Source organism: Fonsecaea nubica (assembly GCF_001646965.1).
Source record: "Fonsecaea nubica strain CBS 269.64 chromosome Unknown Scaff41, whole genome shotgun sequence".
Taxonomy (NCBI): domain Eukaryota; kingdom Fungi; phylum Ascomycota; class Eurotiomycetes; order Chaetothyriales; family Herpotrichiellaceae; genus Fonsecaea; species Fonsecaea nubica.
Window position 1 is genome coordinate 189,035 of NW_019173714.1, and position 23,741 is coordinate 212,775.

The 23,741-nt window shown below is 52.6% G+C and overlaps 11 protein-coding genes across 11 annotated transcripts; 5 read left to right on the forward strand and 6 right to left on the reverse strand.

Annotated features, from left to right (window-relative positions):
- Positions 1-271: 271 nt before the first annotated feature.
- On the forward strand, positions 272-1,318 carry AYO20_06510 (hypothetical protein; the record flags this gene model as incomplete). Its single annotated transcript, XM_022644799.1, has 2 exons — positions 272-572; positions 624-1,318. The coding sequence occupies 2 exons, from the start codon at positions 272-274 to the stop codon at positions 1,316-1,318; spliced, it is 996 nt and encodes a 331-aa protein (XP_022499266.1).
- A 279-nt stretch (positions 1,319-1,597) lies between these two features.
- On the reverse strand, positions 1,598-3,217 carry AYO20_06511 (hypothetical protein; the record flags this gene model as incomplete). Its single annotated transcript, XM_022644800.1, has 2 exons — positions 1,598-2,656; positions 2,753-3,217. The coding sequence occupies 2 exons, from the start codon at positions 3,215-3,217 to the stop codon at positions 1,598-1,600; spliced, it is 1,524 nt and encodes a 507-aa protein (XP_022499267.1).
- A 1,005-nt stretch (positions 3,218-4,222) lies between these two features.
- On the reverse strand, positions 4,223-6,105 carry AYO20_06512 (hypothetical protein; the record flags this gene model as incomplete). Its single annotated transcript, XM_022644801.1, has 7 exons — positions 4,223-5,062; positions 5,137-5,202; positions 5,257-5,328; positions 5,384-5,512; positions 5,568-5,734; positions 5,791-5,857; positions 5,932-6,105. 7 exons carry the CDS (start codon positions 6,103-6,105, stop codon positions 4,223-4,225), a joined length of 1,515 nt encoding a protein of 504 aa, XP_022499268.1.
- Positions 6,106-6,657: 552 nt separating this feature from the next.
- Positions 6,658-7,656, reverse strand: AYO20_06513 (hypothetical protein; the record flags this gene model as incomplete). Its single annotated transcript, XM_022644802.1, has 1 exon — positions 6,658-7,656. The coding sequence occupies one exon, from the start codon at positions 7,654-7,656 to the stop codon at positions 6,658-6,660; it is 999 nt and encodes a 332-aa protein (XP_022499269.1).
- A 651-nt stretch (positions 7,657-8,307) lies between these two features.
- On the forward strand, positions 8,308-9,875 carry AYO20_06514 (hypothetical protein; the record flags this gene model as incomplete). The annotated part of the gene is made up of 2 exons (XM_022644803.1): positions 8,308-8,745; positions 8,796-9,875. 2 exons carry the CDS (start codon positions 8,308-8,310, stop codon positions 9,873-9,875), a joined length of 1,518 nt encoding a protein of 505 aa, XP_022499270.1.
- A 60-nt stretch (positions 9,876-9,935) lies between these two features.
- AYO20_06515 (hypothetical protein) lies at positions 9,936-10,397 on the reverse strand (the record flags this gene model as incomplete). Its single annotated transcript, XM_022644804.1, has 2 exons — positions 9,936-10,236; positions 10,291-10,397. The coding sequence occupies 2 exons, from the start codon at positions 10,395-10,397 to the stop codon at positions 9,936-9,938; spliced, it is 408 nt and encodes a 135-aa protein (XP_022499271.1).
- Positions 10,398-11,138: 741 nt separating this feature from the next.
- Positions 11,139-11,869, forward strand: AYO20_06516 (hypothetical protein; the record flags this gene model as incomplete). The annotated part of the gene is made up of 6 exons (XM_022644805.1): positions 11,139-11,185; positions 11,240-11,277; positions 11,329-11,424; positions 11,474-11,625; positions 11,674-11,799; positions 11,855-11,869. 6 exons carry the CDS (start codon positions 11,139-11,141, stop codon positions 11,867-11,869), a joined length of 474 nt encoding a protein of 157 aa, XP_022499272.1.
- Positions 11,870-12,529: 660 nt separating this feature from the next.
- AYO20_06517 (hypothetical protein) lies at positions 12,530-16,267 on the forward strand (the record flags this gene model as incomplete). Its single annotated transcript, XM_022644806.1, has 3 exons — positions 12,530-13,660; positions 15,310-16,086; positions 16,139-16,267. The coding sequence occupies 3 exons, from the start codon at positions 12,530-12,532 to the stop codon at positions 16,265-16,267; spliced, it is 2,037 nt and encodes a 678-aa protein (XP_022499273.1).
- A 1,361-nt stretch (positions 16,268-17,628) lies between these two features.
- AYO20_06518 (hypothetical protein) lies at positions 17,629-18,414 on the forward strand (the record flags this gene model as incomplete). The annotated part of the gene is made up of 1 exon (XM_022644807.1): positions 17,629-18,414. One exon carries the CDS (start codon positions 17,629-17,631, stop codon positions 18,412-18,414), a length of 786 nt encoding a protein of 261 aa, XP_022499274.1.
- Positions 18,415-19,458: 1,044 nt separating this feature from the next.
- Positions 19,459-21,216, reverse strand: AYO20_06519 (hypothetical protein; the record flags this gene model as incomplete). Its single annotated transcript, XM_022644808.1, has 2 exons — positions 19,459-20,560; positions 20,654-21,216. 2 exons carry the CDS (start codon positions 21,214-21,216, stop codon positions 19,459-19,461), a joined length of 1,665 nt encoding a protein of 554 aa, XP_022499275.1.
- Positions 21,217-22,267: 1,051 nt separating this feature from the next.
- On the reverse strand, positions 22,268-23,137 carry AYO20_06520 (hypothetical protein; the record flags this gene model as incomplete). The annotated part of the gene is made up of 1 exon (XM_022644809.1): positions 22,268-23,137. One exon carries the CDS (start codon positions 23,135-23,137, stop codon positions 22,268-22,270), a length of 870 nt encoding a protein of 289 aa, XP_022499276.1.
- Between the last annotated feature and the right edge of the window lie 604 nt (positions 23,138-23,741).

Sequence of the window (23,741 nt, forward strand, 5' to 3'; positions counted from 1 at the left end):
GGCAGAGATTGCCGTTGTTCGACGCGCTGACGGCCGAACATTGCGCAAGTCGTGCGACAGATGCCACCAGCAGAAACTGCGATGTGTCGGAGACAAAGCTTCATTGACTCGGTGCAAGCGCTGTCAAAGGGCTGGACTCGAGTGTGTGTACGGGGCGCGATCCAGCAAAAAGGCGAGCCAATGTAGTCTCGACGACTTTGCCTCGTGGGAGAATTGGCCGGGAAATTCCACGACTCCGCTATTGAATGATTCGGTGGGCGAGCTGGACACAATGTTCGATCTCGAGTTGGCACATTTCGATGCTGTCTTTCCTGTCTCTCCCACGTCTCAGCCTGGTAGCGGCGAAGGAAGTACTTCATTCGTCCCGCCTGCTTCTGAGCAAACGTCGGAGGATTCCGCCAATGTGGCGCCTGGCACGCATCTGGTGCCGTCAGACAGCACGCCAAAAGCAGGAGAGAGACGCATAGCTGAAGCTCCAGGAACAGAGACGGACCTTGCCAAAGCTTTCCAGGACTTGGAAACGACATTCCTCAGGACAATGCGAAATCAGACCGACAACGGAACCCAAGATTGTAGAGTCAATCCCAATTCATGAAGTGACTGCAGCTGACTCCGGGTTGCAGATGCGATAGGTGAAGTCTTGAACGCCCTGGGCGATTTCTTGGGAGCTCTGAAGCTCAGCAACGTGGCAGAAGCGAGCCACACTAGTACGCCTCAAAGTCCTCACGGCGCACACTTAAGAAGTAAACAGGCGTCCATCGCAGCTCAAGGCTACGTGCTTTGTGTTAGATTTTTGGCCTCCTCCTTGGAGCAGATGCTTCAAAGCCTCATGGCATCGCCATCGCCGGCGCCAGCACTGACTGCATCTGGCACCTCTGCTGGTCTTGGAGAGACTCAACATGCAGGATGTCTGAGAACAGGCCGGGGGGTATCGGCGAGTCTCTACTCCGAAGCGAGCCATATCCCACGCAGTCTGCGGCTCGGAGATCTGTTCGTTGCTCCAGACCCATTCAGCCACGCCGTAAATTCCAGCGTCGACCTACTCCGCGTTGGTTGCAGCCATCTCAACAAGATGGAAGATTTGCTTGGGATTCCTTCGAAGCTGCGAGAACCAAGTACATCGTCACTCATTCATGTGGATCCAGTGGATCTCGGTGAGCGGGCAGCCAGAGATAACGATCCTTCAAGGCTGTCATTGCCAGCTCGCTTTGTCGCGTCGATATGGGAAGATGAGGCAAGCATCAACAAAAAGTCTTCTGTGGTGTGTCTACAGCGGTATCGTGCCGCAATCTTGGGCCTCACTGAGCACTGTCTTTGATGAGTAGGATTGCGGCGTCTCAAATAGATGTGGGTGGTACAAACTTCAGATTTGCAGCGTGGTTTACTCCAATACATAGATTAAATCAAGCCTCTATTCCACACCAAGTAGACATCCTGTCCACACAATCGAGGGAAATGCAAAGCCGAAACCGAAAACTCCCAGATGGTACCCATATCTTCATACCCAACAAATCGAACCTGTAATGCGCCGGACGGTAGGATGCGGTTGGTGAGATTGCTGGCCCCTAAGAGGTGAAACACGCCTTCTCGGACTGATTCACGCCTCGACTTCCTGGACATTGATTCCAGGTTGAGTCGCGCCAACCTTGCCGCTCGTTGTCCCATTGACGACTCCGTTGACCGTTCCATTCGTCTTGGGCGGTGCTTTCGACTGAGTCTGGGCGGCCAAACCCGCCTCTTCACGGGCCTTCTGATAGTCGGCCTCGAGATCGTGGCCCCAAACCCACTTCATCCGACCAGAGAGCTTCTCGCACACGATTGGCAGACAATCTTCGTACGACGAGATACCTTCAAACTCCTTGCCTTGCATCTCGTACACGTCACCCGCCTGGCGGCTGGTGATCTGGGCCTTCTGAGCGCGGGGCCGCCGGACCGCTTGATAGAGGGCGGTGTATGCGGCTACGCCTGGCGCAGGGTTGGAGAAATAGTCCCTGACAACGAGGCCTAGAATGTAGGCGTCTTCGATGGCGTGGCCGGCGCCAGAGCCTGTGTGTTTACCACGAGTTAGCGAGATGAAGCTTGAAACGATGGGCAGTTGGCACACAGTTCGAAGGGGGAAGTATTCACCTTGATGTGGCAACATGGCGTGGGCCGCGTCCCCTGCCAACACGACCTTGCCGTTGAGATATGTCCACTGCTCAAGCAGCTCACGGTCATTGAGCCGCCACTTTCCAGGACGGGCCTCCATCTCGCGAATTACCGCCCCGACCGTTGGTTCCCAGCCCGCATACTCGCGTTCGAGCTCCTCGCGGGGCGCACTGCTGGTCCAACTCTCCTTCAAGTCGCCCAGCTCACTCTCCGGCTTGGTCACAAAGCCCACGACATTGAGCGTCTTGTTTTGCGAGATCGGGAAGACCAGGAAGTGCTTGTCCGGCGCCAACCAACTCACCGCGTAGCTGGGGTAAGGCCACTTGTCGCTGATGGCGCTGAGCGGGAGCAGGCCTCGGTAGGCGATGCGGCCGCTGTATCGCGGTTTGTCGAGAGCGAACTGAGATCGAATCGTGCTGTGAATGCCATCACAGGCGATGACCAGGTTCGCCGTTTCGGTCGGATTTGTCTCATTCGCAAAGTGAATTGTCACTTGGTCGCCGTTCTCCTGCACCAACGATCAAGTGTTAGCAACACTGGGGCCAGAGCGTGCTTGGGGGGCATAGTAGCTCGCAAGGGAGATAAGGGGCCTTGGTTGGCTTACCTCGACGTTAGTTGCCTTCATGTCCGTCTTCAGCGAGACGCGACCGTCGTAATTGCGCCTCAATTCCTGGTACAAGACATCGAGAATCTCTGCACGGTGCACGCTCAATTGCCTGACGCCGCCGTCGACATCCTCATCCATGGCACCAACCGCCACGATTTCCTCCCCGGTATCGTACCGTCGACAGCTTCGGTGCACGCCATTGCGCTCGCCGGAGATGGCATTTGCTGCTTGCCAAACACCCAATTTCTTCAAGATCCGGGCGGCGTTGACACCGATACCGATGCCCGCGCCGATCTCCTTGTACGCTGGAGCCTGCTCATAGACAGTGATGTTTTGCAGAGCTGGGTTGTGATATGCGATGCTCAGAGCTGTTGTCAGACCTCCAATGCCACCACCGATGACCGCGACTTTGAATGCTGCCGGGTCAGTGAGTGAACCGTTGCTAAGTGTTGCGGACGGCATCTTTAGAGCGGCTGAAGCTGATGATGGCTTGGTACCCGCGACGAGGACTGTGATATGAGTGCAAGCCTTTGAGAATGGCAAAGTATTTCAAGCTCTCCGTCAATTTATACCTGCTTGGCAGATCTTGAACGAGGGGGGTGTGGAACGCGAATCTGTTCAAGTACAAACCAAAAGACAACAGGTCTGGGAAGCGAGTGAACACGAACCGTGCAGCAGACTCGATGGGCCGGGGCGTGTCTGTTGGGTCGAGAACCATGACCTACGGAGGTTTCATGAAGGTCTCCATGTCTCTTCTCCTCCTCGGAGGGCGTCCCCGGGTGGTACTGGGGATGGACGGGGGACATTCAGAGAGGCCGAGAACGACTTGGGTCGGCCCCGCGGATATCACATTGGGTGATTACTGCTAAGTCTACAGTGGAAGAGAGGTACGCCAAATGGGATGAATGAAAGGTTGAAGATCCGGAGACGGTTTCCGGCCGGGGAGAACAAGATATTCGCAAGGGTGGTGGTGGGCCGGGGAGATACAGAAACCAATTAATCCATACTGTCTATTTCCTGTCACTCCCCGCCTCTCTGTGAGAATCTCTACCCGAAAGCCGGATGAGGACCCTCTTCCGCCCTAGAACTCCTTGACCCGGGTGTCGGCATCCTTGCGGCGGCCGTGACCTGTGACCTGGAGCTCGCTTACGCTCTAGGTCATTGTCTGCCCGCGGAGAGACGCCGGACTACCCTTTGATCATGCCGGCAGTGGCATTTGCTGTCCAGGTTGCGTAGATCACAAGGCAACAGTCAGTGTTGATGCGAAACGGGCACATTGGTAAATCAAGCGCAGATGGGATGGCTAGACGATGCAATTGACGAGATACTCGTACTCTGGGCTCATTGTATTGTTCGGACAGACGGGACTATATCCAACCAAGATTCGAGCATATTGCCCAAGTCCCCTGCGCTGGACTTCCTTGTGGCAACTGTTCAACCACCACCAAGCTCGCAATCCGAAGACCATCACAAATCCTTGTGCAAATTGGGCTCGCCTTGTGCCTTCCTGATCTTTTCGCCTTTCCAGATGAGAAGCAGCAGACCCAACCATGTGATGAAGTTGATGGACGCAAAGGTTCCCCAGGCGGCGCCAAAGCTGACACCCTCGCCAAAGGGCAGTGCGTAGAAACCGATAGTGAAGGCGAAGATCTGACGGAACAGATTGATGATGGTCGACACTTCGGCGGCTTGGGGCTTGTAGCAGTCCGTGCAGTAGGCGTAGGTCAACGTCGTGCCCGCCTGGACACCAATACTGGCGACCGTCATGCCGACGGCGAGACCGATCCACGGGGTCTCGTTGTTGACGCAGAGGCCATGGATGATCAGTCCTGCGGGCAGGAAGAGACCCAGAAAACAAAGGTACAGACGAGCCTCGGGCTTCCTGTATCCATCGTGGCGGCGTGCATAGCGGTTGATCAATTGGTCGGAGATCCAACCGGTGCATGACTCTCCGATCAGACAGCCGAGCGTGAGCGGGATACCCAGCAGGAGACCGTTTTGCGCCGTGTTGAAGTCGTAGAGCCTCTCGGTGATGGACGACGCGGTGAGAACGAAGACAATCGAGCCATAGGTGTTGGTTGTCATGTAGTAGATACAAGGGATCGTGATGGCCACGTATTGGAGCATCTTGAAATTGGCTGAGAAATCCGATAGGCTCAACTTGCGATCCAGAACCTTGCCGCGGAACGCCATCTTATGCCAGTAGGTTTGGTTCTCAAGCTTGCTGAAGTCCGTGCGCGAGAAGAGCGTCTCGGGAAAGGAGACCAAGAAGATGGCCAGGACGACGCCGAAGATGATGGCATTGATCTATCGCGGTAGTCAGTCTAAACCGAGTCTTTATCTGTGAGATATGGTCGATGGCAGATAGTCGTAGCACATACGAAGAAGATCCATCGCCACCCCAGGTTCAGCGCGATATAGCCACCGGCAATGGGACCAAAATGGGGCTGTATGTCTGTCAGTGGGTTCGTTTGCTTTCAGATTCCTTGTTTTCCACTCACTCCGTTGGTGACAGCCAGAGCGTAAAATCCCATGTACTTTCCACGTTCGCCTTGGAAGAACATATCACAAATCTGGGGCATGTCAGACCAGTGACCAGAGAAGAGCTTCAGTATCGTTTTCGCTTACAGTGGCACCGCCAATGGCCAAAGCAACACTGGCGCCAATTCCGACAAAGCAGCGGCTGACGATCTCGCGAGCATAGGTCGAAGCATATCCTGACCCGACATTTGCACCGATGGCGATCAAAGTAAAGATCTGTCCGAGAGTCAGAGAGACTGTTCCCTTGGAGCAAGATGGAAGAGTGACTTACCAGATAAGCAGGCCTCCGACCATACATATTGACGTACGGAGTCAAGAGCAGAGGAGTGATTCCACCAAAGAGCGTATACGACGTCGTCAGGTAGCTGGCCTGCTGGTGAGTAACTCCAAAGTCTTTTGCAATCACTCCAAAAGCTGCTGGTACCATGCCAGCTCCGACTGTGGCAGGGTCAGTACCACTCTCCATAGCCTTGAGAACCCCCAATTATACTCACATTGAACGCAGAAAGCAAGGAGACACAGCAAGAAAAGCACATAGTACTTGTACCACTTGGGCCAGTTCTGTTTCCAATGTCAGCCTATATCCTTTGGTGGGCATACTACCCTAGCGACAACGAGTCCCCGGCAAGACGTACGAGTGGATCAGCCTTGTGATCGGTAGGCTGGGGCACAAGAGGGAGGCCATGCTCATCGAGCTTCAACTCGGGTCTTTGGCCATGCTTCTCGATCTCAATCTCCATGCCGTCGTTATCTTCCACATGTGCCAGGACACGTAGGCTTTTCTCCTGACCCAGAGTTTCAGCGGCCATGGTTTGCACCGTAGAGGACAAGATGTCAACCAAGGATTCCCAAAGAGAAGACAGTCAAGGGTAGTGAGGGTAGAGGGCACCGTAGGGTGTAGGAGGTTAAGCAAGGCCTATGGGGGGAAAGGGATGAAGAGAGGAAGGGCGGGAAAGGTTCATATAGCCAGCTCGACAAAAGAAGTCCTTTATCTTATTTACCATTCTGTTCCGCCTCGCGACGCCATGGCTCTAACGACCCTAACGCCAATAACCCGGATTGAAGGGGGTCTGAGCTCCCAGGAATGGGCGAGCTGTGAGCGAGGCCGGGATAATCAACATACAGCACTAATAAGAGGAACTAACGTCTGGGGAACAGGAGGAAGACCGGGGGATGATATTTTTCTCTCGAGTGGGGATATACTTCCCCGGGCGGTCACGGGGAGCAAAACAATTGCGGGGAAAAAAGGACGAAGGAAGGGAGTCTTATATCAAAGTCTCCCCGGACCGAAGAATACTTGGCCAGTCGTACTTAGACCGTACGAGTACAACGAACAAAGTCCTTCAAGATGCTCCTGTCCCTCAGCCTATCCTGAAATTGATCTTCCTCACTGGCGCAAATAGCTCCTCGATAGGTACCTTCTTCTCAATCATTGACTGATCATAAAGATACTGTACCAGCGCCTCCAGAGTCTTCCGGTTCTCTTCGATGCCATATGGCCAGCAGTCCTCCCCAAACACGTCATGAATCTCATCAAGCTCCTGAGGTAGCCACGGAAGCATGTATCTGAGGGCACCCGTGCTCTCCATCCGCTTTCGGGCCAACTCCTTGCTTTCGTTCAGAGCGTTGTACAAGGCCGACGCCGCGAACTTGTTTTGCTCGTAGTAGTCTCGGCGCATGGCAACCAGATGCATGATCGGGAATATGCCTGTGCGTTTGTAATAGTCCATTTCCACTTTCTTGAAGTCGGGGAAGAGCCGGTCGATGTGCGGTGCTTTGCCCAGGCACGCTGGAATATCAGCGCCGATTGTCGCGTCAATCTCGCCAGTCTCGAGGAGGTCGGACAGAGACTTTGTGGGATTGGTGTTCTGGGTGATTTTGATCGGCTTCAGTGGTTTCAAGGCGGACGGCTTCCCGTGAGAACCTGGTCCCTCCATTTTGCCTTCCACCCACTCAATGGACGATATGTCGACACCATATTCATGCTGAAGCAGGCCTCGGATGAAGACGGCAGCGGTCATGGTGTACAGTTGTACCCCAATCCTCTTACCATCCAGGTCCTTTGGCTCTTTGATTCTGTCTTTGTTCACGACGATGAAACTGTGCCTGAAGACCCGAGAGGGGAAGACTGGTAGTGCAATGAAGGTGCTATCTCCTGCCACATGACGGGTAATATATTCTGAACTCGACAATTCCGAAGCATCGAATTCCTGGTTTGCTATCATCCGGTCGAAAATGTCCCGGGGGTGATGGACGTCAATGAAGTTCACCGACAGACCGGCTGGTTGCACCTCACCGACCGCAAGAGGCACCATACGGTCATAGAGTGCCGAGGCAAAGTTGCACCGTACAGGAGGCATGGCGAGAAGCGAAGGATGCCTTGTGTAAGACTTGCACAACGTCTAATGTGCTAAGGTAGGTATATGCGACACGATGGGGAGGTCGATTCAAACAGTAATATGCGGTCAGGGTTCGATAGGACAGGCATCTGAGTATGGAACATATACTCATGAACCGTCCCTTTCTAGAAATGCGTCCACGCGTCTGGCCTCTAGGAGATGGAGTTACGCTGACTGTGGTAACTCCCCGCCCGGTAAGTAATTCCGGCACATATTGAGCTTACGATGCTGCACCTCAGGAACTCGTCACTCGTCTTTTGTACTTCTTTGATCGTTTTCGTGCTCTCGTAACTTGTCATTGTCTTTCTCATATGGCCATCTTGTTTCTAGTATCGTTGAACGGGTATTTATGTAATATAGGATGAGAGAGGAGAAGAGATGCTGTCCTGAAAGGGCATTGCGGGAGCGCTGCTTTTGAGAGGCGACTAGCATAGCACCCTTGTCAGTGCCAAGGCTCTAAAACCGAAGTCCTTCTAGGGCGGCGCTAATAATATTGCAAACGGGTAAGCGCCAGTCTACTGTTTACTTCTACTTTACACACTCCCCTGCGCACTTCGAACAAACAGCCCTACATCTTCCAAACCTTCTCGACTTCCTCTGAAAGTGCCTGGTATGCTTTCAACTCGACGCATTGGCCGCGAAGAGATCACTTACGAGGAGGCCAAAAACAAGGAAACCAACATTCTGCACAAGTTGAGTTATATCTCGAAGCAACTCAGATTTTATAACCATCTGTACAAACGCCGCAACCTCATAGAGGAGCGCGTTGCGCATCACCTGGGGTTGAGAACAGCTACTCTTTGTCATGTCGCCGAACCGACGCTGTGGCTCAATGGCAGCTTCAATGTTTGCATCCCAGTTCTTGTCGATGGCGCTTCCCGCGTGTTGATGCGGTTTCCACTGCCTTATCGAGTGGGGGAAGAGTTTCGGCCAGGCAATGGTGACGAGAAGGTCCGCTGTGAAGCTGGAGCGTATGCCTGGCTACAACAGGAATGTCCTACCATACCAATTCCGCGTCTCTATGGCTTCTCTCTGTCCTCTGGTCAATGTGTATGTGGCCTGCACTGTTCTACATGGTTTTTCATTGCTAAGGTTGATAGTTTACGACCGTAGAATGTCTCAATCCTATCCGCCGCATATTTGAGCGCTTTCGCCGTCTGCTTCTTTCGATTCTACACTATCCTCTCCCCTCTCCCCTCATTCCTCATCAGTGTCGGCTCTCGAATGAGCTTGGGCCGTACCTACTTCTGGAATACATTGAAGAGGGGGAAATGCTCTCGAACACTTTAGATGACCGGTATAACGATGAAAAGTTATGGACCAATCTATTTCGCGGCCTCTCGCGGGTTATTCTCATGCTCTCTCGCATCCCCTTACCCAAGATCGGATCGTTTACCGTGGATGACCGTGGCTTTTTGCAACTTACAAATCGACCTCTGACAATACAAATACAAGAGCTTGAGAACGAGTGTATCCCTGTGAATACTGCAAGAGACCAAACCTACTTTTCTGTCGACTCATATGTGAACGGTCTCCTTTCGAATCACGATATCCGCCTTCGCTACCAACCAAATGCAGTGAACGACAAATACGATTGTATAAATCAAATGTCGGCTCTAGTTGTTATGCGGTCCCTGGCTTCTCAGTTCTTCGATTACAAGCTTAATACTGGCCCATTCGTATTTTGCCTGACTGATTTACACGCAAGCAACATTATTGTGGACAACGCCTGGAATATTCGATGTCTTATTGATCTAGAATGGGCAGCATCGCTTCCCATTGAGTTTCTCCGACCTCCATCTTGGCTGACTAGGCAAGCAGTCGACGTGATCGATACCGAGGCTTACAATATTCGCCGCGAGGAATTCATGAAGATATTCGAAGACGAGGAGTCCAAGTTGTACCCGGCAAGGAGCTCAACCTATTCGACGGTCATGAATCGTGTCTGGCAAAACGGGACATTTTGGTATACACTTGCCTTGGAAAGTATAACCGGTCTTAATTCACTCTTCTACAAGAGGATCCAGCCAAAGTATTCAGGAAGTCACCTGAAAGATGGCCACTTTTATCTTGTTACTCACCTCTATTGGTCGCAAAACGTTGAAGAGTTTATCGATGAAAGGGTTGAGGCCAAGAAGAAGTATGATCAAGATCTCGAAAATGAATTCAGAGCACATTGAGATGACTTCTTTCAGTCATATTGGAATGACACTTCAACAATTGTCTCAGAAACCACAGGATCATTTTTCTCCAGCTTTGCTGCTCCCTTGATCATTAACACCTTGATCATTAGCATCTTGCTCATTAGCATCCTTGTCCTGTTCGAATCTCCCTTCGTCCTTGGCGGTCTGAATTGCCTTTTCAATTGACTCTTTGACTTCACGGTGTCTTGCATCTTGAGCAGCTGCCCCAGAAGATGTGAGTTGCTTAAGGGTGTCGAGATCGATTTTAATCCCAATGACTGCGTTTTCGATGACTGGATCAACATAGTCATCAGAAGAGACGGAGGTCCTGTTTGCCATTGTCGTTCTGTTGGGAGCACTGTGGAGGTGTCAAGGCAACTATCGAAAGGTGCACATGGGGCATTGCACTTACAGCTTTAGAATGGTGGAGATATTGATAGAGCTGGGAAGGAATATGGATACGAACATCCCAGGTAAGTATGACTTTAAGTTCAAACGCGAACACGTCTCGACGTTCATGGAGGGGCAAAGGACCTCTGTCCCACCTGAGAACAATGGACTGCGGGCGAGATGGCGATTGGAAGGTTCATATTTGCAGAGAAGAAAACAGGCGTTAACATACCGGGGTGTGGATGCAGAGCGAAGGCTCCAATTTGCAGGGTATCTCAGATGACCGAGTCTCGGTTACGACGAAACCATTGATGATACCTATCATGCAAAGCCACGAGGAGACTGGGTGTGACTGCGTAGCCAATTACCCCTACACACAACAACAGAAGTTCCGAAACACATGCTCATGACAGTACTGGGCTGGGCAAGGGTTCGCAAGAGTCTCATGGGCTTTGTAAATCCCAGAGATCCGACCATTTCTGGGTACACAGCCCCAAGGAATAGGAAAATAGTCGTCAGGATAGTAGAGTCGTAATCGTCAGAAGCATGTGTGAATTAGGATTTTCCAAGTTTCTTTGGTACCATCTGAGTACTTCGGGGAGTACCTCATACAAGTACTGCTACAAGTAGAAGAGCAGTCTGACGCATATCACGTGGTACTGGGTCCATTATGAGGCTGAGGCGACCACAGAGCGGCATCACCTTTGTCCCAACCCAGGTTGAGGTGCGAAGAGCTTGGCGCCAGTTTTGGCAATGCGCAGCCTCGACCTGAGGGGCGGGCAATCTTCGACACAAAGGTCAATGTTCCCAAGTCACTCCTGTTGTCGCTCCCTCAAAGCTCCGCGTTAGCAGCACAGTATTGTTTCCGGAATGGCGAATTTGAAAGACCTGAATGAGCCATTCTATGTGCGGTACTAGTACGGATTTCTGCCATTGCTTTCATTTTCCTGAGTGATACTGACCGTGTGCAGCTCTGGCCACTCCGGTCGATTTGGCCATGAATTTTTAGGTACAAAGGCCTCAAGTATCCCACACTCGAATATCACTGACTGCTAGACAGAATTTGACTTCAGAGTGATCGGAGACGGTCGAAGCGCAACGGCGAGATATGCAAACAATTCAAATTACCGCAATGATTCCCTCATCCGCAAAGAGAGTACGTATTGGGTCTTCAGTGCCGCGTCGAGCGACTGACATTTGTCCAGTGTGTGTCAGCGCCCTCCTCGTTTCAGAGATCAAGCGCATCATCAAAGACAGTGAGATCATGAAGGAAGATGACTCGCGGTGGCCACAAAAGAACAAAGATGGAAGACAAGAGCTTGAGATCAGACTGGGAAATGAACACATCCAATTTGAGGTTTGTCAGGCTCTCTACATGAATTGCGACTCGACTGACGCTGGGCAGACCGCAAAGATAGGCTCGCTCGGGGACGTGACAGACTCAGCCGATCCAGAAGGGCTGCGTGTGTTCTACTATCTGGTGCAGGATCTCAAAGCTCTAGTGTTCTCTCTGATATCTCTACATTTCAAGGTAAGCCTTCGTCGATCCAGGCGTGGAAAGCTATGCTAATGAGAACCAACCGCAGATCAAACCCATTTAGCCACCCTGCCTGCTACCCACGATGGTCGATACTCAGCAAATCCTGAGTCTTGCTGCCGAAGCTATTTGGCATTCAATCTCGGTCGAAGCAGAATCCCTTGGGATTCCAAAGGCGAAGAAATTTTGGTCGGAAAGAGGGCCTCATATAATGGCTTGCCCAAGACGGCTTCGATTTGATGGCCGCCGGACAAAAGTTGGATGCGTACAGAACATCGAGGTCCAACAGTGATTTCCACTGATCAGCCAAGATGCATCGAACCAGAACAGAGGCGGCCCACGAACAAGAGCAGCCATGACATAGCCCGGCAAGCCTGGCACCCGTGATGGGATCGGTGATGCCAGGCCCGCGGCTTCACGACTTGAACCCCGCAAATGGCGAGAACCTCCGAAAGTCGGGGCGGGAGTTTTCTTAGCTGATGAAGGACCTTGAGCCCTCGCCTCTCCAATCGACTAGATTCCCGCTGCCATCCACCCGTCCACTATTCTCCGTACCTCTCATCATTCTCCTCCCCATGTATCTCGTGCTCTGACGAAGGGTTCTGTGCATTCTCTCATCCTGCGATTTCCCTGGCAATCCCATCCATCCGCGCTTCCCTCCCCACGTCCCGACATCTCCATCATCCTCGCTCCATATGATAACCTTGCGGTTCCTCACCTTTCAATGCCAACCCATGCACCTGCTACGCCGTTTGGTCCTCACACCTCCGAAATAGCTATCACTCAACCCAATGTCGCGTGCCCTGCTCCATTGACACCACCTCCGGAGAATGACGGAAATGAGACCTCGAGGCGTCTAGTGACGCCGCAGACACTCAATAGCGGGCATGTTTTCAACCGGCGACAAGTCGGCGACAACACCGCTGCCGGTATGGCCCAGATGCAAGAAGAGACTTTGTATACCACCCCGCCAAGTTTCGATGAGAAAATCCACGCGGACGGCACCAGCGCGACATCTATGATAGATGGTGTTGATGATGACATGAGCCTAAGTGAGCGCATTGAGGACGACGGCGATCGGGAAACAGACGGATTTGATGCGACATCGGGCACACCCATCGTATCGCAAGGCAATGCCCGTCAAGTGTTGTCTGAGATGAGAGCCACAGAGGATGAGACAGGACCAGTATGCGGCAAGAGTGGCCTGGGCACATCATCGCCTCCGCTGATCTCGTCCGCGAACAATCGAACTGGAGGCTTTCCTCGAGCTGGGGAAACCCCCGGCAGGCCAGCGATTGATCAAGAACTAGACTGGTCGAATAACGATTTGAAGGAATGGGACTTTTCTCATCGGCAACTTCGACCGCAATATCCATCGGCCACATTCCAACCGTATTCCAAGTTCAAAGGCACGCAACAGTCAGACCGACAGATTTACAATGTGGAAGTGACCATTTTGACCGTGGACATTGAACAATGCAGCATGTCGGGATACCTTCAGATATGCGGCCTGACACCAGATCATCCCACATTGACCACCTTCTTCACCGGCGAGATCATCGGCGGCCCAAACCAGAAGTATAGCTTCAGGACCCGGGATCCCGCATGGGGCGCGAGCGACAAGACGGACCTGACGCACTGGGCTCGGTTTCCTGCATGGAGACCACTCAGTTTGCACGCGAAGCGCAACATCAACTTTGTCTATCCCATGAACCACGAGAACTGGTGGCAACAAGACTACATCTTCATGAGATGGAAGGAGCACTTTCTGGTCCCCGACTACAAGTTGAAATCCATCCAGGGAGCCAGTTTCGAAGGGTTCTACTACATCTGTTTTAATCAGATTGAGGGGAGAGTGAGTGGCATTTATTTCCACTCCAAGAGTGAGAAGTGAGTTCTTCAACAGTCCCCATTGTGCGCTGAGATATACGAAGGCTAATCTTCCAGGAACAGATACCAACAACTCGAATTGAAGCACGAAGGAGAACCCGGCGTCTGGAGGATGGGGGTCTGTCCAGCGGTGGAGTTCCGTTGAAAGACGAATCCGAACATGTTTCACGGCTCACTGGGGGAGAATCCGACCTGCGTTCTTGTGTATACTTTACATCTGTAGATGATCATCTTGCTGCGGGTGTCTCGTTTTTTTTTCCCTTTTTATTTTGCTGGCAGGATAGATTTTTGATAACGGCCAGATCACGAACTTGAGACTTAGCCGGGGCCTTCTGCAACGCGGCGCCTTTTTCATTGCTGTGGGAGAATCGAGACGCAGAAATTTGATACCGTTGTCATTTTGGAATTGTTCTGTTTCTTTCGGAAATCACACGAGACTGTGAAACTGATTCGTCATCGTCCAGGGTCAGGAAGCTTGATTTTGCGAAACTTTGCGAAGCTGCCAAAAAAAGGGAAGAGAGCACATGGCTTGTCAGCTAATGGCAATAAAGATTCAGACCCGATGACAATTAACCTTGTGGCCCAATGTGATGCGTGATTGCATGATTGCATGATGCATGATGTATGATGTATGATGTCGAGTGTAGGGACACGTAGTACGCAAGGAGGAACACCGAGGCGTTAGGCCTGGTTGGATTTTGGGGAGATGGAAGAGACATGAGGTAAGGGGGTGCTGGGACCAACTGGGATTATTTTTAGGGGCCTTCAAGGGGATTACTGGGGGGTCGATGCACCTGGACACATACCTGGAGGTGGTACACAACACATGCCTACAAGTAGGCACGACTCGTAGGTTTACTAGTTGGTTGTGGGCCTTCACTAGCCTAATCGATATAGGTGCTTTGAGTTTTCTTGGGGTGGCTCTAGGTGGTTCTGGGCCTGGTTCCGTGCTTTCTCCGCGCTGCCCCTCTGACTCCAAGGCTCGAGTGCCTATAACCATTACCCAACTGCAAGGCCCACCCGCCTGCGCCGCTTATCCCCTCAAAGGACTCATTCGATGCCTTGTGTGGCCAGCGTCTATTTGCTGCAAACGCACCCAAGTGCGGTTTCTTTGTAGACAGCAAACCGTTCAGGTCATGCATCTAGCCACCACGGTTTCAGTGCAAATGACTATTATTCCATCCCTCTCTTCGTCTGCGTCTATGGTATCTGCGCTCTAGTAGTGTCTCAATCCCCAATCGCCTGCTGGCCGTGCGCTCGTTCGCGGCTTCGCCTCTTCTCATTTGCAGTGTTGCAGGTTTGGCTTGTCCCGACTCTTATCTTTGTCGCATTCCCACTACGCTTCACGTGGGAAAATCCGGGGGGTGTCGATGACATATTACCATCGCCAGCCCGACAGTTCAGATCCTTTGATGACGACCGGGTCGGGGTCAGATATGAATTGACCTGCACTATGGTAAAGCAGGCTCTCCACACCCGCACAACTAACTTTTGGGAATTGTTCAATGACTGATACTCGCTGTATAGGGTTGCTGTGCATCGAGACCGACAGAGTCGCGTGATCCAGACCATGGACACCCACATGCCCCTCCTCAGACTCAACACTCCTCCCAGGTCATAACATCGCAGACGGCGATCAATGGTGCATCCCACGATCCCGACTCGCGCAACTTCGGGGCCCCTTCAGGTCTGTCGATCCATCCGAGTGAGACCTCGAGATCGGCACTCTCCACGCCCCGAGACTCAGTCAACCACAACGCCAGGTCGCGGCAGAACCGACCCTTGTCTCTAGCAGATCATTATAACCTGCCTCTGCAGCCGCCGAAGCCGTGGAAGAGCAAAGACAGGACGTGGACATACACCCAGTTGCAGCGAGAGAGGTATGAGTTCTTCGAGACCAGAGTCACAGGGATCCCCGAAATCTGGCATGGCTTGAAGCAGGTGATTGAATGTCTGCACGAAGGTGATCTGGCCGACGCCCAGGGGATCCTCGATGCCCTCTCGGTGACACTCCCCACGGGGAAACTCGAGGAGGGGGCATATGATGAGCACGGAAACCTGTACAAGATACCCCAAGCCGTCATCTCAGACCCCATCGACGTGATCGAGGACCACACAGACATGGACTCCCAGACCGTCAACGGGACTAACGATATCGACCCCATTGCAGCCAAGCTAGAGGCAGCAGAGGGTGGCGGCAATCTAGACGGCAACAAGGACGGATCCAACGAAGAAAAGGTCAAGGAAGCAAAGGGCAAAGCACCCGTGCCAAAGGACGCTGTTAAAGTTAGATGCCGGCTTAGCGATCGCGGAGACCCTGATGTGGTTGTTCTGTTGGGTAAAAGCCAGAGGGTGAGCGCACTGGTTCAGAGGATCCGGGACGAAACAGACGTGAGAACTTCAGCCAGTAGCCCGCTGACACTATAACTGACATCTCACGCAGGTTCCCAGCAAAGCCAAGATACGCATCGCATATCTGGGCAAGATTTTGGACGAAAAGCTGACCTTGGAAGAACAAGGCTGGAAGGAAGGCCATGTGGTCAATGCTCTTGTGGTGGGGGTATACAGTTGACCTGCCAGCCTGCCTTGCCTGACATATGTTGAGCAATGAATGCTGTGAGGAGATTCAAGGGGTTTTTCCTTTTGTTTGGGTTTCATACGGGACCGCGTTGTCCAAGCCAGCGATGATTGATTTTCAGATACCCTGCACAGTGTATATCCATCTAATGAAGATGTACAAAAGGCTCGACGGCGTCAAACACGATCCCAGAGGGAGGGGGAGGTCGCTGCAGAGAAGAAAGACAGGAGAATCTGTGGAGAGCGAAGGGAACAGCTGCGATGAGATTAATTTCTAATTACATGCATTGAGTGATGAACCAGCAATCCGATATCCGAGGGGATATTTCGCATTGATTTCTCCTGAGCATTGGTCATGATACGACTACGACTACTACGCCTACAGGGCTGAAACCGCGAGGCTGAGATGCAAAGGAGGAGACGAGGTATATAACTATGACACAACAAGATTTGAGAATGTTGGATGCATCGTCTGCCTATCCACAAGTACATCAAGGAACTATGGGACACTGTCTTCCATTGCTTGTACAATGAGTAGTACGAAAGAGGATATTGGAATAACCTCTACTTGGTATTGTTGAGCGGTGGTGTGATGGGAATTCCCTCGCATGAAAGTACTTGTAAAGGAAACGTGTGACGGTCCTTGCTTGAGTGGTGGGCACACTGGAGAATTGATCCCATTGCTTGGAGAGAGACACCTAAGTTCTCGCACCCCATACTGCCCGTACAAACTTTTTATACTTGGAGAGACCAGAAGACTCACATCATTACGAACCACCTAAACCAGGAAGCAAACAAACAGAGTCTACTTTTTTCATCATAGACATGGCCACCCGTGCATCCATGTATCTGTCCATCGTCTTCTTTTCCATCCTGTTGGGCCTCAGACGAACCCTGGTCTTTCTGCAGACGCTTCTCGCCCGGGTGGTGGTGGGCCCACGCACGGCCGAGGTGCTGCAGCGTTTCTTGGATGACCAGCAACAGTGTTGGGATTTTCTGTGATTTTTGGGAGAGATCATACGACGAGGAGAATAAGGACGAGAAAGATTGAATAGGCTGCTCTGGTATATAGCGCTGTGTGTAGCAACGGGACAGGATAACAATTTGGGAGGAGGAAGTGAAAAGTGGGAAGAAAAGAAGCAAAGAAGAAAGAAAGGCAGGTCAGCCGTGCGCAGATTTCGTCCACCTCGAAACATCCAACATCGACCACTCACACTTCAACCACCACCATCACCTCGACTCAACATAGTCAACTTACACACTAATAACTGTGTGATGGTAATCTATGGCACCAACATATCCAGGAGAAACCGCTCCGATCAACTTCCTAGACACTGAGCGGCTCAAACCTTGACCATGCCACCCTCAACCACCGCATCGACACCACTCACCCCCTCAGCCGTGTCTACACTCATCGAACACTCGGCTGCCAAATCCGCCGCCGAGTCCCTGGCAATCACCGTCCTACACAACCTGCAGTACCAGCACGAATGGACAGATCTCAAGCTCCACCTCGCCTGCCCCAGTATCACTCCTGGCGACGCCCATGCCTCTGCAGGGCTCATTGACTTGGACGGGATCCACTTTGTGCATTCGAGTAATTCCTCCAGGTCGACTTCTCCGTCGAGGTCGGGCTCATCCACGCCGACTGGGAATGGAGTTTCGTCATCACAGCCATTCATCCAGCCACTCCCACTGGCGAGTTCTCCCGGAGGCACCGTTCCCATAATCTCTGGCCTCCCACCCCAGCACACCTACCTCCATCCGGACCTGCAGACGTACCTGATCAAGCACAAGATCAAGGAGTCGGATATCCAGGTCCAAAGGGAGTTTGTGCTGCCGCTCGCAATGGGCGAGAAATGGTCCTTGGCGAGGCTATGTGGTGTGTTCGACCAGTTGCCCGAGAGGGAGAGTGTCAGGGTCCGCCGTCCTATGTCCCCAACTGGAGGGAACCCAGGGGAGAGGCGCAGTAAGGTTGGTGAAACTGCCAACGAGAGCGGCTCGGCCGGTGCAGTGTACGAACACAAGGACTCCAAAAGGGTGCTCTGTGGCATGCGCGCTCGCGAAGGCGGAGGCGGCGACGGCACCATCGTCTACTACATCATGCAAGAAGGGGAGGTTAAACCGCGGCAGAACGGATGAAGCCGGCAAGCCATCCATTACTCAATCCAATGTCGTTGCTACTCGGGCACTGAAACGATCTTGAACGGATGCCCTCCCCCAGCGAGCAGCGAGTGGCCAAGTGGATCCAGCGCAGCGCCACAACCTCTCGATAATCAGTGTCGGCGAACAAACACGACATGCTCGAAAGCGAATATGACTGCACGAGGTGGTACCAGCTTGAAGATACGCCGTCCCACGCAATCATCATTGTGCCCTGCCAGATACGGGAGATACATCAACGTACGAGGTACATGCACGTATATGCGATGTCGTGTGGTCCCGCGACTTTACTGGCCACCATCGATACAGAGGAGACTGGAGCGAGGGATATATCACATCCGTTTCTTTTCTCTGCAGCCTCAGTCAGCAAATCATGGCATAGTACGCGCTACAATGCCAGACCAGACATGTCCTGCACATGCAGACCGAGGTCGACGGTGCCCTGACTGGAAGTCATTGTACCACCCGAAAAGGAGAAAAAGATGGCAGCCGATTAGCGCAGAGGAAAGCGAAGACGACAGGGACAAACACAGGATGAAGATAGACAGGTGCAGAGGACGACGACAGATTATTAGTTTTAATGTAGATTACACACGTCAGGGTCCTTTTCCCAAGATCTCCTCACGCTGGACTTTTTTTTTGGCGAAAGAGGAGGGGAAAAAAGAAAGAGAGAGAGCGCCTATTGCATGCACCCAAAACCCCGTCTCGTAGCGAAGAGATCAAGCAGGTGAATGAACATGGCTATCGAAAACACATTTCCTTCGTTCCTTCAATTAATGCGGTGTGGCCCTGGAGATAGACAGACAGAGGGTACCCTCGCTCCCCATAAAGACTAGACTCCCAAAGCGCTTTCATCAGACACACTAGAGGTGCCGTGCTATGCCGGATAATCCTCAAAGCCCGCTGTAAACCAGAATGCGCTCCGGTGTCCCAAAAAAGGGTGCTCGGTTTGTGTATGAGTGAGTGAGTGAGTGATGTGTGTTTTGCTTTCCCCCCCTATGCAGCAGCAGCCTGTCCGAATCGCTAATGTCGAGTGAACCATTGGTGGCCCTTCAACTTCTCCGACCTGACCACCTTGTGGCTCTCGCCGTGCCGGAAGTGGCGATGGTGATCGTGTCTCGCCAACTTCTTGGCCTCTTTCGCGTCTTCTTTGGCCTTTCTCTCCTGGAAGTCTTCGATCGATTCGAGCACGTCGTATTCCTGGACCGGAATGCCTTCAATCTTCTTGACCTTGGACCCTTCGATAAAGACGCACAAGCCCGCGGCAATGGCGACTAGACAGCCCAACGTGATCCAAACACCGGTACCCCACGAAGGTCGGTCGAATCGGTTCCAATGCCACATCCAGACGCAAAGAAGAACTTGGAAAAAGGTGTTGAGTATGTACATCCACACGACAAAGTCGATGGTCCATGATTTTGAAGGGGGAGCCCGAAGGCCTGTTAGAGGCGCCTCCGGCATGGACGCCGCAGGGATAGGGATGGCAGGGTTCTCTTCCATCTTGGCGATTTCTTCTTCTGTATACGGGGGAGGCGCTTCTGGAGTGCGCGGGTGGTCATTATTGTACACGGGGGGAGGACCGATGTGTTCCTCCAACTTCTCGGAGCCCGGAAGACGGTACCAACCCCGATATATGCCTGCGAGACGGCGGTGGAAGCGTTCGTCGCCACCGATCCGCCAGCGCATGAGGTAAAACCAATCTCGTGCTCGCCAAGGCAACAGACCAAAGGCCGTCACGCAGAAGAGGCCGTTGAGGATCTGGGAATCAATCTCGATCCACTTCTCTCGAGCGCTACTGTCGTCGTCGCAGGACGGGTGGCACATGGCCGGAGCAGCTTTAAGGAGGACGAAGAAGATCATGGCGCCCCATCCAACGATGTTAAGCCCGTAGATGGTGACAATAAAACCAAACGGGGTGAGGAAGAATGTCCAGAAGGCGCGGAGACCAATCATGGTGGACTGGGTCCAGGTGTGTTTCTTGGGGAAGCGGTAGCCATTAGGATATGTGCCTGTCTCGTCCGGACCCCCTTGGATTCGCACTGTTTGCGGCCCGTCACTGGTAGTTTTCGAGGTCATGGAGGAATCTCGCTCTTGAGCTTTGGCAGTCTCGTCGTGCTTCTCCGAGCTAAAATGGATCGTATTAGCGGGGGTGTTCTGTGTCTGTGTGTCTGTGTGTCTGTGATAGATAAGAATGGAAATCAGCAAGAGAAGAGCTCACCTGGCGACTGGCTGGATTTGTTCTGGCTGGCCATGAGCCGGCTGTTGGATTTGAGTAGTCGCTGCCTCCTCAAGGAGCGGTTCCTGCATTATAGTCGGCGCCCTCTTGGGAAAGTATTCATGTCTCTCTTCTGCAATGGCCGGCGGTGCGTTGGCTGACAGCGAGCTCTTTCTCGTCCGCGTACTAGCAGAACTTGTCCTGGCCACCCGTCGCGCATGGATGTCATGCGGGTTGGTCCCTCGACGTTCCATCTGGCCCTCATGCGTCCATCCCTCGGCTGCAAAAGCGCCATTCCTGATCTCGGGTAGTGTAGGGATTTTGGAGCCGATTTCGCCAGTGGCCTGCCACATGCCTAGAGGAGGGTTGCTCTCGAGAAACGACTGTGTGAGGGAGCCTGTCCGCGTGCGAGACCGTATAGAAGAGGGGGTTTTGGAGAGGCGAGAGACAATCGAGGGTCTCCGACTTGGGTCCCTTGTGCTATTGCCGACCCTTCTGAAAGATACATCGTTGACATCGGGTTCGTAGGAGGGAAATGGCTCCGATTGTGTCGGAGGAGTCGCCATCGTGGGCTGTGGTGGCAAATGTGAACAAGAGCCGCGGCCAAGTTTGAAAAAGACTAACGGTCCAAGTCACGCAACGAGGGCGGACCGGGCATTATAACTGAACAACTGAAACCTGGCGTGGCGGCGGACGCAGTGTCATGGTGATTCGTGTCCAAGGTGGACAATCGCATGGCATCCCTAGTTTGGTGTTTGGACGCAGGTTTGGTGGTGGCATTTCGTCCACAATGTGACGGGCGCATCTCTTGGGTGGAGCTTCACACCCCCCAACTGACCCAATGGTGGACACGGATTGAACAAGTATTGACCCTGATCAGCCACCAACGATCTCCTCTACTCCTCTTCTCCCCAAATCCAGCCTCTTTGTCCCTTCCAAGTCTCCACCTGCATCGGCCTGGAGACTGCTGAGCTCAGCAAATCTGGTTTGTCCACAGTCCGATGTAGAACCCAATGTGGTAAAGGGCTAGACGCTGCGATGAGTGTCGAGTTAGTCATGGCCACCCCAGATGCCCTGCACTTGCTTCCTCATCCAATGGTCTCATCGTTCCAAGCCCGTTGATGCATCTCGCTCAGCACATTGTGCCTCATTCGGACAGGGGCTGCAGAGTCCTCGAGCGCAACGGCCACTGCTCAATGTCTGGTCTATGTTTGGCCTTGTACCCCTCGACGTCGTCACTAAGACGATGTTCTATTACCAGATGAACCTCACGTTGGAGCCAGGCTAATCACAAAGGAACAATTCAGGCCTTCAACGCTGAGAAATCTGCGCTGACCGCCAAGATGTTTCGGCATGGGCTACTGTTATGCCGGGGATGGAAACATCTGCAAGACATGCTGATTCACTAGAGATACTAGTCACGAGTTTTTTCATTCCAGACAAAGGAAGGGGACAGAATGCATGCTATCAATAATTGCATTTGAGGAAAAAGTCACGCTGTGGACAGCGTCCTCTATAAAAATAAACCTCCGTCTCAGAGGATATCCCTACTGCTTGCCTTTTCTGGCGCTAACAGTATCACCGTGTCGAGGACAAACACCATCAATTACTCGCTTCTCAATATCCACTGCTCGTCTTCACTCTGGGATCCAGCTCGTTGAGGAGCTTGCTATCATGCACAGTGCCATGGTGCGTTCCAGCTGTCCCTCCGTGTCCCGTCGTCCCAACAGTGCCCGTGGCTCCTACCGGGTGTACCGTCGTACCGCCTGAGGTTACCCCAGCACCGCCATAGCCGCCAACATGACTCGCAGGGTTGGTGCGGTGGTCGGCATCGCTGTCCACACGAGGGTCAAGCTTGTTTGCCATGTTGGATGAGTGAGGACCTGCTGTTGAGGTTGAGGTTGTTCCGTAGCCTGAACTACCATGTCCTCCAACCGTGCTAGTTGGATTGGCGCGGTGATCAAAATCACTGTCGACGCGAGGATCAAGTTTGTTGGCCAGGTTAGATGAGTGAGGACCGGCTGTGGTAGTTGATGTTGCTCCATATTCTGAGCTGCCATGTCCTCCAACCGTGCTTGCTGGATTTGCCCGGTGATCAAAGTCGCTATCGACCCGAGGATCGGCTTTGTTGACGAGGTTGGACGAGTGTGGGCCCGCAGTGGTAGTACTGGTGGTAGTGGTCGGTCCATATCCCGAACTACCATGCCCTCCGACATTGCTGACTGGATTTGCTCGATGATCCCTGTCTGAGTCTACACGGGGATCGAGTTTGTTGGCAAGATTGGACGTGTGAGGCCCAGCGGAGCCGGTAGACGTGCCAGTTCGACTATCCACGGTAGGGTCCACGCGGTTGACGGTGTTAGAGGCATGGGGCCCATGTGGCCCGGTCCCTGTGGTGCCATATGCAGAAGAGGTGCTGGTTGCAGTCGTATCATGACCTTTGTGGCCAGACAGGGCATCCTTGGCCTTATTGATGAGGTTCGACATGGTGAATGGTGATGTTGTATTGGTTTTGAATGGTAATAGAGACAAAAAGTGCTATCAATATTGTTGGACGGGAAGTAAGCCTAGTGACTGAAGACAATCAATGTTGCAGCTGTGCAGAGGAATGAAACATCCACCTTATATAGGCGGTACGAGACAATGTGTATGTGGTCGATCCTTCTGCCACCTGGTTTGAAGAACTTGGGCAGTCGGCCGGTTGCGTCACGTATTGGCAATTTCCTTCCCGATACAGCCAGGTCAGGAGGTGAATATTTCGAATGGGATATCGTGCTTGACGCAACCAGCTCGCCAGGCCGATGCTCTTGCCCGAAGCGTCCAGATCAAGACCTCAAGCGCGATCAAGGCCCTTCCAACGAACTGTGGCTGGTCTCGTGTGATTGGACATCTCAAACGGTCAGCCACAGCTGGATCCATTGCCCTGGCGTCATTTGTGCGTCACCGGCGTCACACGCAGTCGTTAGGGGGCAGCAACTGTGGCGTCAAATTCTCCGATTTGATGAATCTGTTTTCGTGCCCGTTTGGAGATTCTGGGCCAAGCGAGAACGGCTGGCGAAGGGTCTTTCGCGAGAGCCACCAAAGTCCACTT